This window comes from Echiichthys vipera, assembly GCF_963691815.1.
Source record: "Echiichthys vipera genome assembly, chromosome: X".
NCBI classification, from domain to species: Eukaryota; Metazoa; Chordata; class Actinopteri; order Perciformes; family Trachinidae; genus Echiichthys; species Echiichthys vipera.
The window spans coordinates 11,681,581-11,701,436 of NC_139825.1; the positions used below are offsets into that span (position 1 = coordinate 11,681,581).

A 19,856-nucleotide genomic window follows, 5' to 3' on the forward strand; every position below is an offset into this window, starting at 1 on the left:
AGGAGTGGGCTTTCTCCTTGAGATGTAAGTGGACAGCGGAGTCCAGGCCTGAGGTGTTAGCTCTCCTGTGTTGGGCCATGCGTTTATACAGTGGTTGTTGTTTCTCCAATGTAGAGATCTTTGCATTCCTCGTTGCATTAACAGCATAAACCAAATTGCTTTTGTGGGTGTGTGGTGTTCTGTCCTTGGGATGTACTAGTCTCTGTCTGAGAGTGTTACTGGGTTTGAAATACACAGGGATGCAGTGTTTGTTGAAGATCCTCCTGAGTTTCTCCGATACCCCAGCCACACACGGAATGACTATGTTGTTTCTCTTGTTTTCTTTTTCTTTTTCAACCACTTTGGTTTTCTTTCTCGAAGCGGTCATAGTCTAATCTGACCGCCGGGTGGCGCTAGATAACCGACTATTCGCCCATGGACCAACCATAGATTTATATGGGACCATAACGTAACGTTTAATAAGTTAAGCAAGGGTTTCATTGCCACCGTGCGCAAGATTGCTGGATAAATATTTAGATATTGCAACTTGAAGTTGCTCATGGAGGAGACTCATTGTTGGGGCTCCGTAAATGTAATAAGTTACAGAGTGCGATCTAAGACCTACTGTAAAGTGTCTTGAGATAGGGTAACTTTTGTTATGATTTGGGACTTTGAATAAAATATGTATGTAGTCGCTAGTATGAAGTATTTAATTTCAAGTAAACACGCGTCTAGTTAATACCTTGGATTTCACAAGAATATTTCGGGGGTATTATAGTTTTGTGCTTTACCGTACGGCATGTAAATAGACGTCCATGTGACGTCCGTGCAGGTACGTACGTTTTGGTGCACAGGGTGGACCGTGCGGGCGGAGTCCGTCCTGGTGACAATGATGAGTGAAGGGTTTCGCGGGAACCCGGGGTGGAGACGGAGCGCACCCGCAGTAATAAGACAACGAAGGGCAGCACAGGTTTGGCGCGGTTGATAGACGAGGTGCAGACGGCAGAGGGAGAGGAACCGAGGGCCGAGCCGCTGTCCATCTGCTGCCTGCTTATTTAAGGCCGAGAGGCGCTCGTACATTTACCGAAGGGGAGTTTGTTGGGTTTCATTTGGGGTTTTCTCTCGCCCTCGCGTCGACCGTCTACTGCAGCTTGCCCTGCGCAGGCAGACGGAGATACCTTGAAAATGCCTCCCACAAATGACACCGGGAAGAGCGAGCTCAAAGGTCGGATACAGCAGCTCATTGACTCGAATCAAGTGATGGTGTTCAGTAAAAGCTACTGCCCGTACTGTGTGAAGGTAAGGGGCTCGTTTGATCTTAGGGGAAGACCTCGTTGCGCCGGTCGGAAACGTCCTTCTCCTCCCGCGAATACACGGGCTTGGTCTAATTGCTGGCGTTTCCTTGTCACGTTAAAGCAGCCAGATACTTCTTACTGCTAACTTTATTACTATGAACCGGCTCAAAACAGCCCTGTTATGGGGATTTAACCGTGGGTGAACAGGAGCAAACACGATGAAGTTCGCCTCTTATCTGAAGTGGTCGCACTTCCTAGAAAAGCCAGTTACATAATGTTCACTTCGGTTCACAGCTCTGATTACAGATCCTGTGTCTCACTAATACCATCCTGCGTACAAAGTGACACTGTGCATTCACCCCTTTCTAATGAAAAGGGGTCTTGTGCCGACATGGCTAACAACTGAAAGGGTTATATGATTTTACTGAAACAAAGGAACTCATTTTAATGATGGGGAGTGTTTCCAGTCCAATGGGCTCGTAGGTAAAGGGTGTTTGGGGTTTACCGGTGTGCAGAATAAGTCCGTAACCATGTGACTGAGGATCGTTGCTCTGTCTGTTTCCTCTGTAGGTGAAGGACTTGTTCAAAGAGCTCAAAGTCGAGTGCAGCGTGGTGGAGCTGGATCTCATCGGTAAGATGGAGACCTTTTCATGCTATGTGCCAGGTCTCATTTTGTTTTGCCCCACATGCTCAGTGGCAGGTTGAAGACTGTTTTCTTGGAGAAGCAGACTGACAATAAAATACAACATAAAACGTTTGGATAGTTCAGCTGAATGAAGGATTTCATCTCATTACAATGGTCTTGATTCTGTAACACGCAACATATTAATCTGGACTTGTAATTTGACATTCTGTAAGTAAAGAAACACACAGCCAGGTCCATTTTTAACACTTTACAGTGGTAACAGTGGCCTATATGAGCATTGCATGTGTTTGATAACGGATCATAATGTAGTTGTATTGGGTACAGGTGTTGTATGTATTTGTAAACAACTGTAACCCATGAGAAGAGATTGGGGTGTGACATTAAAATAAAACACTGTTGTAGTTAATTATGTTTTAGGAGAACTTGTAATTGCTGACAAACACAGAACATTAGGCCTAATAGTTACACATGTCCTCCTTTCTGCTCATATCTACACTATAGTGTTATATAAAGCATGTATTAAATGTTCATGTAGTGCTTAGAAATGCTAAGTACACGTTGATGTTAATCTAAAATTAACTTTCATGGTTGAGTTTGATCAACAGTTTATGTCAACACATCTGAAAACTGTTACTCCTGACTGTCAGTAGGGCTGTTGTGTTACTCCTGACTGTCAGTAGGGCTTTTGTAATACTCCTGACTGTCAGTAGGGCTTTTGTAATACTCCTGACTGTCAGTAGGGCTGTTGTGTTACTCCTGACTGTCAGAAGGGCTTTTGTAATACTCCTGACTGTCAGTAGGGCTGTTGTGTTACTCCTGACTGTCAGAAGGGCTATTGTTACTCCTGACTGTCAGTAGGGCTTTTGTAATACTCCTGACTGTCAGTAGGGCTTTTGTAATACTCCTGACTGTCAGTAGGGCTGTTGTGTTACTCCTGACTGTCAGTAGGGCTTTTGTAATACTCCTGACTGTCAGTAGGGCTGTTGTGTTACTCCTGACTGTCAGTAGGGCTATTGTGTTACTCCTGACTGTCAGTAGGGCTATTGTGTTACTCCTGACTGTCAGTAGGGCTGTTGTGTTACTCCTGACTGTCAGTAGGGCTGTTGTGTTACTCCTGACTGTCAGTAGGGCTGTTGTGTTACTCCTGACTGTCAGTAGGGCTGTTGTGTTACTCCTGACTGTCAGTAGGGCTGTTGTGTTACTCCTGACTGTCAGTAGGGCTGTTGTGTTACTCCTGACTGCTCTGTGTGCTCTTCTCTTTGCAGCGGCACTAAATGTGCTGAGTCACTCCCCGAAGACACCGTGGCCTTGTGTCACTCTAACCTCTCTGCTCTGTGTTGCAGAGTATTTTATGTCACAGTCTCAGCTGTATGTTGGAGTATATAGAGGGGCTGATGATTAATCACTGAATGATTGACAGACTTGGTCACCATTAAGAATATAACTGAGCAGGAAAGAAATGCTCATCAGTAGCTATATTGGTCCACTAACTTCAGATTGACAGAACTTAAATTTGGGGGGGAAACTGCTGAGTCAACGTTTGACCACAAGAGGAAACTTGAATTGACAAAGTCATATTTTGCTGCTAATGCAGAAAAGGGTATTTCCGCTGTCAGTGGAGCGAATGATTATGACCAACCTGCTGGCAATCAAAGATCCAGTTGACCTCTGGTCTACTCCCCCCCCCAATGGCACCTGCTGCCCCCCTAGAACGTCAAGTTAATTTTATGTAATTGTTTTTTCTGGATATTGTCAGATCCCAGCAGGAGTCATTTAAGGATCCCTTTCCTATAGAACAGCTCTATATTTTGTCCTTTTAGTAAACAAACTAAACAGCCTTATGTTATTTATCTTATTTACACGACAGCATGTTAATTCTGTCTCTACATTGTTGCGTCTTTCCAATTCTCAGAAAACTCGACAGCGTTGGAGATTCACTTGTTCAAATATCGTTTGTTAAATTGTTTGGGAAGAGGCTCCACTCCTAACAGGAAAAACGAAACTGAAACTTATCATCTCATCTCATCTTCAACCGCTTATCCGGGGTCGGGTCGCGGGGGCAGCAGCTTTAGCAGGGGACCCCAAACTTCACTTTCCCGGGCCACATTAAACAGCTCTAACTGGGGGATCCCGAGGCGTTCCCAGGCCAGTGTGGAGATATAATCTCTCCACCTGGTCCTGGGTCTTCCCCGAGGCCTCCTCCCAGCTGGACATGCCTGGAACACCTCCCTAGGGAGGTGCCCAGGGGGCATCCTTACTAGATGCCCGAACCACCTCAACTGGCTCCTTTCAAACTTAGAGATCCTTTATTATTTAGTTTGAGAAGATGATTCACTCTTAGAAAAAACAACTAAACAGAATTAAACAAACTGAAATTCTTTATTTATTTTGTTGATTTTTGATTTAACTTTGGACTGTTTCTGTTGGGGAACATTATTTGGACCTTTTGGACAATTATTATTTAAAAGACGTTTTCTAATGCTGAGTGTAGCTCATTGTGTAAAACACTGATTTAAAATGAGTTTGCATTGTGGCTCTGATTATTGCTGTATAATTGTGTCCTTCTGTCTGGTGATTTGTAACACCTTTTAACACTGATTAATTTACCCATGTGGGGATTGACCTTTGATATAAACCTAACCATAAAATTGTCTGATTAAACACTGACTGGCACGCTAACAAAAGAACATTAAGGCGATCTGCTACAGTGCGTTGGAAACGCATAAAAAAAACATGATTCCTTTTAATTTTTTGTCATTGTGCACTGTCACCCCCTCAACGCTGTAAGCCTGGGGGAAATGCTGAACATAAACCCTTGTGTGCAGAGGATGGAACCAACTACCAGGAGATGCTGCTGGAGATGACTGGACAGAAAAGTGTTCCCAATGTCTTCATCAACAAGACGCACGTCGGCGGATGTGACAAAACAATGGAGGTGAGGAGCACTTGACTGTCTTCTTGGTTGGTCCTCAATATCGTTGTCTCATTGCCATGAAATGTCTCTTATTAAAGTGCTTTATTCAGATACCAGCCTATTGTACAACGCAGCCTTAAGCTCAACCCACTATTTACTTGTTTTTTATAAAATGACTCCTGCAATGCGGTGCGTTCTTCCCTCCTAACCACAGAAAACACGCTCAGGAGTTCTTTGTCACAGCAGATATAGCAGGAATACAGGGGGTGTAACCAAAACATCTAGGTGTGCCAAGAGGTCATGTTAGTGAGCCATTCATGTTCCCTGTGAGCAAATACTAGAAACATGAGGAAATTAATAACTGATATTAAGGCGCTCTGAGGTATCCTGATGCAGGAAGACTGTGGCCGTGTTGGAGGGAACTCTTACTTTGTCTTTTTATAAACAGTGGCTGCACTCCGTTTATCTGTGCAGCTCAGCACGCAGCAGCATTGGCAGGTTAACCTGCTTACATGGAGGGCAGGCAGCAGGTATGACACTGCATCTTTGTCAGTGGACAATCAAAAATCAGCAGGCAGTGTAGATGCTGTGGTAAATGGTAACTTCCTCTTTTCACAGCTTTAACAGTTTCAGCTTTTTCTCACTAAAAGAACTTACAGATCCATACCCTGGTGCTTCCCACAATTGGAACCTGAGTTTTATGCACATCATTAAAAATGAAAAGGCAACTCCAGGACAATTATTGTAATTTTTATGTTTTTTTGTTTTCTTGGTAAAGTACTCCAGTACCTTGAAGCCATCAGATCACTGTACTTTTATGGCCTTAGATCAAGTGATGTTCACACTACACAACTTTATGTCTTGTAATCTGGAGTGTTGAGGTTGTTGTGGTTTTCACACTATGACTGACCTGCAACAGGAGGTCATACAAGATCAACCGTTTCCGAACTACATTTTGTCAGGAAACAACACCTATGAGAAACTAGCGCTCTTAAGATGTTGGTCTCATATTTGTGGGGTTAGGAGGTTCTGTTATTTTTGGCACACGTTTTCATAAAATGGCCTGTTTTAACATTGACAGAAAACCCTCCCACAGGTCTCCCCCTCAACCTATGTCCCGTGTTCTAACCTGATGGATATCTGTTGTTATAAAAACAGCTGTTGAGAAAGCTCTGCCTGAGAATGCCTCATTCTTTTAGTTATTCTAACTATATTTGAAATGATATATGCATATTCTTTCTACATGATCGACATGCATGAGTGCTGCACTGATGCAACATGTTAATGTTTCTGTCAGGCTCATAAAGATGGCAGCCTGCAGCAGCTGCTGGGCGGAGAAAATGAAGCTTATGACTATGACCTGATCGTCATCGGAGGAGGATCTGGGGGCCTGGCCTGCTCAAAGGTGACACGATTACAACACTGTTAACTGGTGCACAGACTGCAGAACTGTATTAATAAATAATGGATTCATGTAATGTTGCAGTAACTTTGGCTTTGTTGACCACAGGAAGCTGCTTCATTGGGAAAGAAGGCCATGGTACTGGACTATGTGGTGCCCACACCAAAAGGAACAACCTGGGGTAAAATACTTCCACTTTATGATACCTGTTAGTTACATGTGACGCATTATATTTATTTACTGTCTTTTTGTAGGTAACTGACTCTTAGCGTGGTTAATGTGTTCTGCTACAGGTCTCGGTGGAACTTGCGTGAATGTGGGCTGCATTCCTAAGAAGCTGATGCACCAGACGGCCATGCTGGGCACTGCCATGCAGGACGCACGCAAGTTCGGCTGGGAGTTTGATGAGACAGGTGAGGGCTCAGAGCACCGACCCCGGAGGTCACGAAGGGGGGACATCGCACCGGTTTGCCGTGGTAAATCAGAGGCAAACTTGTCTGTAGTCAGACTTGGTACTTGTGAGGATTCCACTGATGGGAATCTGTCTTTGTGTTCTCAGTGAAGCACAACTGGGAGAAGATGAAGACTGCGGTCAATGACTACATTGGCTCACTGAACTGGGGCTACAGAGTGGCACTGAAAGACAAGAATGTCAACTATGTCAATGCTTACGCAGAGTTCATTGAACCACACAAGATCAAGGTAAATGATTACTTGTTATGTAAAGGAACCTTGTGATGTTAAACTGGGACTGCCGATTTGGTTCCAGTCTTAGGACTTTTTATTTTGACATTGAATAAGGCCTTTCTTCCTCACTTGGTTAAGTTGTTTTCGCAGAACTCCTTACTAATTCTGGTGACCCATCTACCTTTAAATGTTGTCAAGGCTGTTGCTGCAACCTATATTCTTGTTTTGCTCGTCTTCAACCTGCTAAACATTTAACCTCCCTTTGCGGCCTTTCTGCATTGTTGTTGTTGGAGTTCCTGCTTGTGATCATCACTAGCTGTGCAAAGCAAATAGAAAAAGTACCCAGCATATAACTGACAAAAATACTCTGCTTGATGAGTCAGTCAAAGTTACATATTGTAGCTTCAACATTATCTCAGATCCCTCCTTGTATTTTCTGCCAGGCAGTTAACAAACGAGGGAAGGAGACATTTTACACAGCGGCTAAGTTTGTCTTGGCTACAGGCGAGAGGCCGCGCTACCTGGGCATCCCTGGCGACAAGGAGTACTGTATCACCAGGTGAGGTTACATCGTGGTTAGACACCACCAGTCCTATTTAATAGCACACAGTTACTGGGAGCTGCATCCATAGCTCCTTTTTAGATCAGAAGGTGGGTTCAGCAAGTGTCTCTTGCCATAGTGTGTGATCTCTGAAAACATAAACGCACCCTTTTAATGATTTGGATGTTGTATCCTCTGCGGGTGGCCTCAGGGCTTCAGTTAATCTCCCAGCTGTCTAAATGTCATGTAAGATCATCCTCAGGTGTTTTGGCAACCCACAATGGTCTCTTGTTGCTCATGTAGTCCCAAACAACCTTAAACCAAATATTGCTGTGTGACTTAAAACAACCCCAGCCTGGGGACTCATTTATGGACAATATTTTTTCTATAGTGTTTCATATAGTTATTCATATTGATTTTATGTAGGAGCACTCTTTAGTGTGGAGACGGCATGTGTTGCAAAATGGATCTGAAATCGACATCTTTTTTTTTAACCAGAAATTATCACATTTGAGAAGTTTTACGCATTCTGTTTGACATCCTCTGTGTTTATCTGCGTTTTTTCGCCAGTGATGACCTCTTCTCATTGCCTTACTGCCCGGGAAAGACGCTGGTGATCGGAGCGTCGTATGTGGCACTGGAGTGCGGTGGTTTCCTGGCCGGCCTCGGTCTTGATGTCACCATCATGGTCCGGTCCATCCTGCTGAGGGGCTTTGACCAGGACATGGCCAACCGTGCCGGAGAGCACATGGAGGAGCATGGTGTCAAGTTTCTCCGGAGATATGTCCCTGTAAAGGTGAGTGTAAAATACAATGACCAGATATAGTTTGTTTCAGTAGGGCTAAACGCTGTGCAAATGTGTATATTTCATTAAAATTACTGCATGTTTAAAGTCACATTGTTTCATCTGAAAGAAGCCTTCATTAGTAGTAAAGCAATTGGCGGTAATCACACTTTGAACTGTGATTGTATAGCATAAAAAATATATTGTCGTGCTATCTTGCATCATAAGTTTATATCTCTCTGCTAGACTTTTGACCGAGGCACAAAGGTTACTTTTTTCCTCTGACATCCCTGCATCTGTGTGTGTCAGGTAGAGCAGCTGGAAGCAGGCACTCCTGGCAGGCTGAAGGTGACAGCCAAGTCGACAGAAAGTGATGAAATCATCGAGGGAGAGTACAACACTGTATGTATTGATCATTCTTCCCATGTCTTACTAGTGTTACTGAAGTCCTTTCTGACGTTTCTTTCCTGCACTGTTTTGTTTAGAATCCCAAAGTGTTCGATAATAAATAAAGACATTATGTAATTAATTGTTATACAAATAAAGTGTGCAAAATGTATAACCAACCAAGTGAATGAAGATATAATTGAAAGGCTTTTATTTTATAATAGCATTTTTAATGACTGTTGTGTTGTCATATCCCCATCCCAGCCAATCATGTACCCACTACCTCTTAAGCTAGTAAACTCTTCAGCCAGTTAGCCCCCGTGAGCGAGAGCAACAACAATGCTAAAACTGTTCTGAACCAATCAACTAGTGTCCTCTGCTGCTGAAAATAAACAGACACAGCAACCTACACAGTAAACCTCTTTAGTGTAAAAGGGCTAGTAATGCTACCGAGCTAGCCGGCTAATGAGCAGCCAGTCTCACAGTGCAGGAAATCTACCATATTGTTCTGATTTTCAGCTCTCACACAGAGCTGATGCAAAACAAAAGAGATTCCAACTAAGACATTAATATGTTGCAGTTTCTTTTTCTTTTCTGTAGTTTATGCTACTTGTATTTTGTCTCAGGTCTGCGTCTTGTGTAAATCAAACCAAGAAGTCATTTCTTTGTTCTTCAGGTGTTAATAGCAGTTGGCCGAGACGCATGTACAGACAAAGTCGGCCTGGACAAGACAGGGGTCAAAGTCAACCCAAAGTAAGTTTATGATCTCATTGTTTAGCCCTTTTTTTCTACATACATCCATCCCATTACATGTGGAGGCCTGTGCCTTTAAGACTTGTGATCCAGTCATGGTGATTCAGCAGTTACTGCCGTCCCATGGCTCTCTGCAGGGGTGGTGTGTGAGTGTGTTGGGGATTTGGTCTGGAGAGGGGAGGGGTGTCGATGTAGTGTATCAGCTGCTAGTTAATGCTATAAAATGATTTGTCTGAATCTAAGAGCTTTTTGTGCTGTATGTTTCTTTGCATGCTCTATTTCTATGTGTATATTATGTATTATTCAAATTTAATTGGGGTTGATGTCTTTAATCAGTACATTTTCTGTTTTTCTGGTTTGGTTTTTGCTGAATTTGTTAAACTAGACTTAAAGTTAAAAATAATCAAATTATGTAGCCTTTCCTTTCATGATGTCTACTCTGTGTGAATGACTGAATGATTCAGCCTATGGGGCCAGCAGGAATTAAGACCAGCTTAAAAGAGCACTGGGTGGGTCACATGGACCCGGTCTTATGACCTTAGTGCAAGCCACTGGGCACAGGGGCCATCAGAAAGTTTGCTTGTTCTGCTGCTGTACATTGTATAATATATATCTCGTGTAAATGCTACTACAGTTCTGTTTCCCCATTCTGCCCAACATGACCTCAAGCTCACTTGATGTGGTTTCTGCCTTGTGATGGATAGACTTTTCTCTGCTGTATTTAGAGGGCTGTTGTGTTGTAGCCTGCCATGGCCAGAACCTCTCAGTGAATCTTTGATTCTCAAGAGGTGTGATCAACTGGCGTAGGCCAAAATGCCTCTGGTCTCAAGTAGATCAACCTACCATCACTAAGAAACGTGGAACGTAGCACTGAACGATGGAAGAATGTAAATGGTCTACAGCGCGAGAGATTAGCTGTGATGGTGTAGCATCAATGTTTTGAAAAATTAGAAAGTACGGCAAACAGAGAACCGACAATAGCCACTGGATTTTTTTCCAAGCGGCAAACTCTGTTTCTGAGAAAAGAAGCCAAAAACCACTTGAAGCTGTCTCCAAAAGTGAGTCACTCTCCAAAGAGCCACATGTTAAAATGTGTCCCACATTTTGCCAGTTGGTATATTAAACTTTTGCCAAATTCTGTCTGAAGTAAGGAAAGACATCTTTCCTCTCAAGAAGAAAATATACCGTCCAGTAGTGTTGTTTTTGGCGGCCTGTTTTACTTTTAGTCTAGTTTTAGACTGAAGTCTGAGCATTTTCAGACTTTGTTCTCATGTTTCTTTAGTTGTCGTTAACGCTAACACTAACGTTAACGCCACAGCAGCGGCATCTTCAGAAACTAAATAATGCGCGTGTGGGGATTGAGAAAGTGACGTCGCCCAGACACGAGACTGGGAAACTTCAAAATAATAATAATAATAATAACGTGACTAAACGAGACGAAGCAACGTTATTTCGTCTTGTTTTCGTCAACGAAAATTAAGAGACATTTCGTCTCGTTCTTATTCGTCAAAGAAATTGCATTATATATTTCGTCTTAGTCATCGTCTAATGTCCAGCATTTTCGTTTCGTCTCATCTAGTTTACGTCACGTGATAAAGGTTCGTTGACGACAATATTCCGTTGTCATTTTCGTTGACGAAATCAACACTACCGTCCAGTTTGTTGAATACTGACGCTATAGTGGCTTCAACAGGAACATGAGCTGCAGCCATCGTGGTTGTTTTGAAAAAGGCCAGAACGGCGCTCCTCTTGACATTAACATTACATCATTAGTCATCTCAAACACGCTCCATATTAGATAAACAGTTGTAAGTGGCCCCTCAGATCTCAAGTTGCCACAGCAAATAAAACGTGAGCCCCCGTTTGTCTAGTTTCCAGGCAACCAGATATAGTTTACCTAAAATATGTTGAATAAGCAGGAATAAATACTAACACTGAGTAAAGATTATTAATCATTACTAAGCCTGACTGTTTAGTAGGGCCAGATAATGTATGTTTTGCTCTTCCTCACTGACCTCTCGGTACCACCCTCCAGGAATGGAAAGATTCCAGTGAACGATGAAGAGCAGACAAACGTGCCCCACATCTACGCCATTGGAGACATTCTGGAAGGCAAGTGGGAGCTGACACCTGTAGCCATCCAGGCTGGCAGGCTGCTGGCAAGACGCCTCTACGGGGGCGCAACAGTCAAGGTAGAGCAGCGTTAAGAGACGCACATGCATCACAATGATCATCTGTAACACATAAACATTAGGGCTGGGCAAAAAAAATCGTTTCATGTAAAAATTCTTATCTTCTAAGATTCAGAATCAATTCACAACTTACAAAAATCGATTTTTAAAAACTCTTTTTCCGTCTCACGGTGCACTTTGCGACTTCCATAGAACACTGTTGCAGGAAGCTACCGGCAAGTTTTTGGGCGCACTTTGGATTTGACAGCCTCCGGGAAAGGAGAGGCTGGAAATGACTCATTTAATATGATGGTTCTCAAAAGTGAAGTCAAGCCGTCATTCACTTCTCTGTAGTCAGACAAGCCAGGTGCGCCCGTATTCTGACATTTTTGGTTAATGCACTGAAACTGCTCAGAGGAGCTGACATAAAGGCAAACATTCTACTGTCATTCTGTCTCACTGCAGTATAAAACTCTGAAGTATTAACTTGACACAAGCACACTATGTGAAAAATACAAGTCTTCAAATTGCATCTAAAATATTTTTGCTGTCCACGCCCGGTTTTTCAGAATAAAGTGTTACACAACCAACACCAAATAAATATGGAAATGAGATTAATTGCATAATATTCACTGTGGAATCTCAGAATAAAAGGTCTTCAAAATATACTTTACACTAAAATATTATATTGTATAAAAAACTACAAACGGGCAAAATACCAGTTTTGCAGTATTACCTTTATACAATTTTATTTTGAAAATTACCAAGATTCTGAGAAATATGGCAGCTACTAGCCTAGATGTATCAATTTTATCTATGTGAATAGAACTTTTATTTTTGAATATTTTTATCACTGAAAATTCAGATTTACTAAACAATTGTGGAAGTTAAGCATGAATAAATCACATTTGGTCATAGATTTGCCTTTGTGTGTTTACATTATTGCAACCAGTTGATACCTTTTTCAAAAAATAAAGTATAATCTAATGTTTTCATGCCATAATTAGGACTGGAGTAGATACTGAAGCGTGTGCTAATTCAAAAATTGATTTTGAATCGAGGAGCGAATTGTGAGACACCCAAAGATTTAATGATTAATACATGAAAGTTGAAGTTAATTCATCAGACTTTGTTTTGTATTAATGATAATGACATACATTGCTCATGCATTGATAAAAGTTATTGAAATAAAAAATGGAGATGCATCAAAATGAATAGAGAATAGTTGTATAACTCAAGCATCCTGAAGGGAAATGTAATTGTGAAGCAGGTAGGACAGGTGATCTCCATTAAACTGATGTTCAAAAACATGAATGAGGATTTTGGTGTGCTACAATAAAAGAGGTGAGCATTTGAAAATTTTTAGCCTTTCTCTTCATACTTAAATTGTAGGATTAGTTCTCACTTTGACATTACCCCGACTCACCGGATGGAGCCTGTTGGGATAAAGCCACCATTTCAGATGGTGTTCTCCTCTCCTCCACTATCTCCATTACCTGTTTTGTAAGGGCTGCATGCAGAACTCCAACAGCCTGAGAGCTCTGGCAATGCAATACGAGTTTTACAGTGACCCTTTTTGATCATAGGTGTGGCAGTCTGAATCTACCATGAATACCTGTTCTGATATGTTTCCTATTGCGTCTTAACTTACTCTGAAACCTTCCTCAATTGACATAAAATGTTCCATTATCCTGCAGTAGTGTTCGAACAGCAGAAGGCTTTATTTCTCCTCACAAACACTAATGAGTTGTGTGTGTGCAGTGTGACTACGTCAACGTTCCCACCACTGTCTTCACCCCACTGGAGTACGGCTCGTGTGGTCTGTCAGAGGATAGAGCCACTGAGCTCTATGGGCAGGACAACCTCGAGGTAACACACACACACACACACACACACACACACACACACACACACACACACACACACACACACACACACACACACACACACACACACACACACACAGTCAACCTGAATAATGTATTGGCTATCTGCTTTACCTGAGTGTGAACCTTGTGACAGGCTGGAGTCTCTAAGACAGGAGTTCTACTTTGAATCAATGTAACACCACAAGTAGATTTGTAGTATGACTCATTCATTTGAAGCTTCTCACTTGTCTTTAAATGCTCTACAAAGCTGACTCAGTTGGTCAAGTCTGTAGTAGTCTGCTGCTTATGTCCAGTCTCTTCCTTCCAGTTGCGTCTTGCAGCCTGAATCTCATCTCATCTCATCTTCATCCGCTTATCCGGGGTCGGGTCGCGGGGGCAGCAGCTTTAGCAGGGGACCCCAAACTTCCCTTTCCCGGGCCACATTAACCAGCTCTAACTGGGGGATCCCGAGGCGTTCCCAGGCCAGTGTGGAGATATAATCTCTCCACCTAGTCCTGGGTCTTCCCCGAGGCCTCCTCCCAGCTGGACGTGCCTGGAACACCTCCCTAGGGAGGCGCCCAGGGGGCATCCTTACTAGATGCCCGAACCACCTCAACTGGCTCCTTTCAACGCTAAGGAGCAGCGGCTCTACTCCGAGTTCCTCACGGATGGCTGAACTTCTCACCCTATCTCTAAGAGAGACTCCAGCCACCCTCCTGAGAAAACCCATTTCGGCCGCTTGTACTCGCGACCTCGTTCTTTCGGTCATGACCCAACTTTCATGACCATAGGTGAGGGTAGGAACGAAGATTGACCGGTAGATCGAGAGCTTTGCCTTCCGGCTCAGCTCTCTTTTCGTCACAACGGTGCGGTAGAGCGACTGCAACACCGCCCCCGCTGCTCCGATTCTCCGGCCAAACTCACGCTCCATCGTCCCCTCACTCGTGAACATGATCCCGAGGTACTTGAACTCCTTCACTTGGGGTAAGGACTCATTCCCTACCTGGAGTAAGCAATCCACCGGTTTCCTGCTAAGAGCCATGGCCTCAGATTTAGAGATGCTGATCCTCATCCCAGCCGTTTCACACTCGGCTGCGAACCGATCCAGTGAGTGCTGAAGGTCACTGACCGACGATGCCATCAGGACCACATCATCTGCGAAAAGCAGAGACGAGATCCTCAGCCCACCTAACTGCAACCCCTCCCCACCACGACTACGCCTTGAAATCCTGTCCATGAAAATCACGAACAGGATTGGTGACAAAGCGCACCCCTGGCGGAGGCCAACCCCCACCGGAAACGAATCCGACTTACTCCCGAGGATCCGGACACAGCTCTCACTTTGGGTGTACAGAGATTGGATGGCCCACAGAAGTGACCCCCTCACCCCATACTCCCGCAGCACCTCCCACAGTATCTCCCTAGGAACCCGGTCATATGCCTTCTCCAGATCCACAAAACACATGTAGACTGGATGAGCATACTCCCAGGCCCCCTCCAGGATCCTTGCGAGAATGAAGAGCTGGTCCGTTGTTCCACGTCCAGGACGGAATCCACATTGTTCCTCTTCAATCTGAGGTTCGACTATAGGACGAACCCTCCTTTCCAGCACCTTGGAGTAGACTTTACCAGGGAGGCTGAGTAGTGTGATACCCCTGTAATTGGCACACACCCTCTGGTCCCCCTTTTTAAAAAGAGGAACCACCACCCCGGTCTGCCACTCCCTTGGCACTGTCCCAGACTTCCACGCAATGTTGAAGAGGCGTGTCAACCAAGACAGCCCCTCCCAACCCAAAGTTTTCAGCATTTCTGGACGAATCTCATCAACCCCTGGGGCTTTGCCACTGTGGAGTTGTTTGACTACCTCAGTGACTTCCGCCAGGGATATTGACAATGATTCCCCATCAGCCTCCAGCTCTGCCTCTACAAAAGAGGGCGTGTTAGTCGGATTAAGGAGTTCCTCAAAGTGCTCCTTCCACCGCCCGATCACCTCATCGGCTGAGGTCACCAGCGTCCCGTCTTTACTGTAAACAGCTTGGACGGTTCCCCGTTTCCCCCTCCTGAGATGTCGAATGGTTTTCCAGAAGCACCTTGGTGCCGCCCGAAAGTCCTTCTCCATGGCTTCTCCGAACTCCTCCCACACCCGCTGCTTTGCCTCTGACACAGCAGAGGCTGCATCCCTTCTGGCCTGTCGGTACTTTGCAACTGCCTCCGGAGTCTTCCGGGATAGCATATCCCGGAGTCTTCCGGGATAGCATATCCCGGAAGGCCTCCTTCTTCAGTCGGACAGCTTCCCTAACCACCGGTGTCCACCACGGTGTTCGAGGGTTACCGCCCCTTGAGGCACCTAAGACCTTGAGGCCACAGCTCACCGCTGCAGATTCAGCAATGGAAGCTTTGAACATTGCCCACTCCGGTTCAATGCCCCTAACCTCCACAGGGATGCCAGAAAAGCTCCGCCGGAGGTGTGAGTTGAAGATCTCTCGGACAGGGGCCTCCTCCAGACGTTCCCAGTTCACCCGCACTACTCGTTTGGGTTTACCTGGTCTGTCCAGAATCTTCCCCCATCCTCTGATCCAACTCATCACCAGATGGTGATCAGTTGACAGCTCTGCCCCTCTCTTCACCCGAGTGTCCAAAACATGCGGCCTCAGATCAAATGATACGATCACAAAATCGATCATCGACCTTTGGCCTAGGGTGCTCTGGTACCACGTACACTTATGAGCATCCTAATGTTCGAACATGGTGTTAGTTATAGATAATCCGTGACTAGCACAGAAGTCTAATAACTGACGACCACTCGGATTTAGATCAGGGAGACCGTTCCTCCCAATCACGCCTCTCCAGGTGTCTCCATCATTGCCCATGTGGGCGTTGAAGTCTCCCAGCAGAACTATTGAGTCCCCTACTGGAGCCCCATGTAGGACTCCATTCAGGGTCTCCAAGAAGGCCGAATACTCTGAACTGCTGTTTGGTGCATATGCACAAACAACAGTCAGAGTTTTCCCCCCTACCACCCGCAGGCGTAAGGAGGCGACCCTCTCGTCCACCGGGGTGAACTCCAACACCGCGGCGCTCAGCCGGGGGTTTGTGAGTATCCCCACACCCGCCCGGCGCCTCACACCCTGGGCAACTCCAGAGAAAAATAGTGTCCAACCCCTATCCAGGAGAACGGTTCCAGAACCGAGACTGTGTGTGGAGGTAAGCCCCACCAGATCTAACTGGTAGCGCTCCACCTCCCGCACAAGCTCCGGCTCCTTCCCCGACAGAGAGGTGACATTCCACGTCCCAAGAGCCAGCTTCTGCTGCCCGTGTCTGGTCCGTCGAGGCCCCTCACCTTCACTGCCACCCGTGCAGCAGCGCACCCGACCCAAGTGGTTCCTCCTGCGAGTGGTGGGCCCACAGGATGGAGAGGAGGGAGGTGAATGAGGGAGGTGCAGCCTGAATGTGCCTGTTAGAATTCACTGAAGGTTACTTCTGCTTGTTTGTGCATGTAGATTGGTCAGTATGCCAGCCAGGAAATATATGGTATAATAATATGAGCCCCTCCAACACACACACACACACACACACACACACACACACACACACACACACACACACACACACACACACACACACACACACACACCGACTGACTTCAGATTTAGTTAAACAACTAAACATGTCCTCTTTACGTTGAAACTTCATTGGATAAGCATTAAAAAAACGGTCTACCTGCCTATGTAGAATGAATGGAACTGATGTCTTTCTTTGCTCATATAATGTGACGTTGCTGTTCACACTGTCGTAGACCATCACTGTGTTTCTGGTCTCTGTGTTCAGGTGTACCACAGTCTGTTCTGGCCTCTGGAGTTTACTGTGCCCGGCAGAGACAACAACAGATGCTACGCTAAGATCATCTGCAATAAGCTGGACAATGTACGATTATTACAACTCTTAAACTTCTATCAAGTCTGAACCCGTAGCACCTCGTACACCTTGTTGTGTCACATGAATGATTGTTGTAACGCTGTCCCGCCACAGGATCGAGTCATTGGCTTCCACTATCTGGGTCCAAATGCTGGAGAGGTGACGCAGGGTTTCGGTGTAGCCATGAAATGCGGCGCCACCAAGGAGCAGCTGGACGGCACCATCGGTATCCACCCTACCTGTGCTGAGGTAACAAGTCAACTCAGTCATTATACATCAGAATTTCAGTTTATTTCTTCTATCTCTTTTGCAGTCTGATTTGGATCACTGTTCATGTTTGTCACGTATTCATAGTCAAATTCAGTTTCACTAACATACTTTCATCAAACATGCATCAAGCCCTGCTCACATTACAGACAAGTGTAAAATGTCTTTTTTCCAGCATGTTGCAACAGAGTTGTGTTGATTAACCAGCAAGAACGAGCAGGAAGTGCCGAAATGCTTTTTACACAGCAAACATGTTACATTTCAAAGGAGAGGCTGTTTTGAAAAATTTGCACTTGGTCCCATATTCTATGTGGTGAAAACACGAAATCACTCTGACTTTGACAAGCTTTGCCAAGGTCATCATGAAGCTTTTTACTTCCTGCTGAAATCTTACCTGCTGTCTGACAGCTTCAAGTAATAACTTGTATGTTTTTAAAGGCCTGACTTGAAGAGCATTTTGAATCGTGCTTGGAACAGTGTTTTGTCTGTCTAATGTGAGCCATGCCGAGCATTAATTAGCTTAAAGACGTCACCATTACACATTCATTATGTTAACTTAGTACAGTGATAATTTCAGCACATTAAGTTTTAAATTACTTTGATTTCCATTTTGTAACATAGTTAAAGCCCATGTATCTTCATCTTAAACGAGTGCAGGACAGGAGGTTAATTCAACCATGTTGTGTCCATGTACAATATCCTTTTTATGGAACTATAAGTTCAAACAACAAACTGTTCAGAAACAGTCTAAGTTGTTGTTTTTTAAATTGTTGATTCCAGCAAGTCTTAAAAAGTGCAACATGTGTTCCTGAAACGTGCGATAAACGCTGCATAATAAAGCTGCACCGCCTGTCGTGTGTTTCTCTCTATTTTTTTTTAGGTCTTTACCACTTTGGATGTGACCAAGAGCTCCGGTGGAGACATCAGCCAGGTCGGCTGCTGAGGTTAAACCCTGCTTGTTTAGCGGGCTGCTCTCATATTAGACTCCTCTAACATCCCCTGTCATCTTAGTTGAACCTTTAAGCTCAGCCTCACTTGCAGCTGCTCAGTTTCCAGGGCAGGTGTTTCTCAGGACATCCCTAACACCATGCCAGCGTCTGAATGAGTGAAAGAGCTTGTTCAGGCTCTCTGGGAGCTTTGAGGTGACTGAAAGAAGCCAGAGCTAAGGATGTGTGAGTCTCTAGCTGTGGCTGAGATAGTTTTATATGAGGGCAGCCTGCTGAACAGCGGGGTTACTCTGCTGATATCTTCTGGGCTCCACCAGTGTGTCCTTCTCAGAGGAGCACGAACACACACGCCGCTGCTGAGTGTGTTTGGGTTGTTTGTGACGTTCTGGCCCGTAACCTGAAATACTAAGGTGGGTGAGGATCGATGACCCTCTGCAAAAGCACCTGTTGGGGCCCAAACCCTTCGTCCAACCCCCAACTCCAATGACCCCCCCGTACACAGATGGCCTACAAACTGAAATTGACTTTAATTGAAATTGGCACACAACGAGGGTGTGAATGGATGCACGGTCCAGTTTGTGTGTGTGTGTGTGTGTGTGTGTGTGTGTGTGTGTGTGTGTGTGTGTGTGTGTGTGTGTGTGTGTGTGTGTGTGTGTGTGTGTGTGTGTGTGTGTGTGTGTGTGTGTGTGTGTGTGTGTGTGTGTGTGTGTGTGTGTGTGTGTGTGTGTGTGTGTGTGTGTGTGTGTGTGTGTGTGTGTGTGTGTGTGTGTGTGTGTGTGTGTGTGTGTGTGTGTGTGTGTGTGTGTGTGTGTGTGTGTGTGTGTGTGTGTGTGTGTGTGTGTGTGTGTGTGTGTGTGTGTGTGTGTGTGTGTGTGTGTGTGTGTGTGTGTGTGTGTGTGTGTGTCATTCCACACATGAAACCGAGCTACCGACACGCAGCTGTCAATATTTCTTTATACGCCCAGGGTTTTTCTGCCTTATCTCTTCCAAAGTATTTATCAAAACAAGTCTGCAGAGAGATCCAGAGCCGGCGAAGCTGCACCTTTCAAACCTCCAAGTGCTGTGTCACAACACCTTCAGATCAAATTGAATGGAAAATACAACCTGAATTGTTCTGAATGTTGTTTCAAGAAAAAAACCTAAATGAATTTAATGCTTGTTTGTTGCATCATGCCGTTTGCCTCTGCTTTATTTGTATGTAAAAGATAAGTATGCTCTTGTAGAGGGCCGTGTTCTGACTGCTCTTTGTGAGTGACGTTGGTCATCTGTATAAATTACTTGTTTGTTGGTGTCGAACCAC

General features: G+C 44.8%; 1 protein-coding gene across 2 annotated transcripts; it reads left to right on the forward strand.

Annotated features, from left to right (window-relative positions):
• The first annotated feature begins 952 nt into the window (after positions 1-952).
• txnrd3 (thioredoxin reductase 3) lies at positions 953-19,233 on the forward strand. 2 transcript variants are annotated; one of them, XM_083938931.1, is made up of 16 exons: positions 953-1,278; positions 1,845-1,905; positions 4,746-4,855; positions 6,132-6,239; positions 6,345-6,417; positions 6,530-6,712; positions 6,796-6,938; positions 7,367-7,482; positions 8,035-8,260; positions 8,558-8,650; positions 9,312-9,388; positions 11,424-11,580; positions 13,321-13,428; positions 17,256-17,351; positions 17,457-17,591; positions 18,490-19,233. In XM_083938931.1, the coding sequence occupies exons 1-16, from the start codon at positions 1,165-1,167 to the stop codon at positions 18,550-18,552; spliced, it is 1,863 nt and encodes a 620-aa protein (XP_083795057.1). In that variant the 5' UTR covers positions 953-1,164; the 3' UTR covers positions 18,553-19,233. The 2 variants fall into 2 exon arrangements, with proteins under 2 accessions (XP_083795057.1, XP_083795058.1); XM_083938932.1 differs by having other exon boundaries at positions 6,530-6,649; positions 18,490-19,232.
• The last annotated feature ends 623 nt before the right edge of the window (positions 19,234-19,856 follow it).

Bases quoted from the DNA above. Each gene is read 5' to 3' on its own strand.
- txnrd3 (XM_083938931.1), top strand. From the start codon at position 1,165: ATGCCTCCCACAAATGACACCGGGAAGAGCGAGCTCAAAGGTCGGATA. The intron at 9,389-11,423 runs GTAAGTTTATGA...ACCACCCTCCAG, and splicing joins GGGGTCAAAGTCAACCCAAA to GAATGGAAAGATTCCAGTGA. The intron at 11,581-13,320 runs GTAGAGCAGCGT...GTGTGTGTGCAG, and splicing joins ACGGGGGCGCAACAGTCAAG to TGTGACTACGTCAACGTTCC.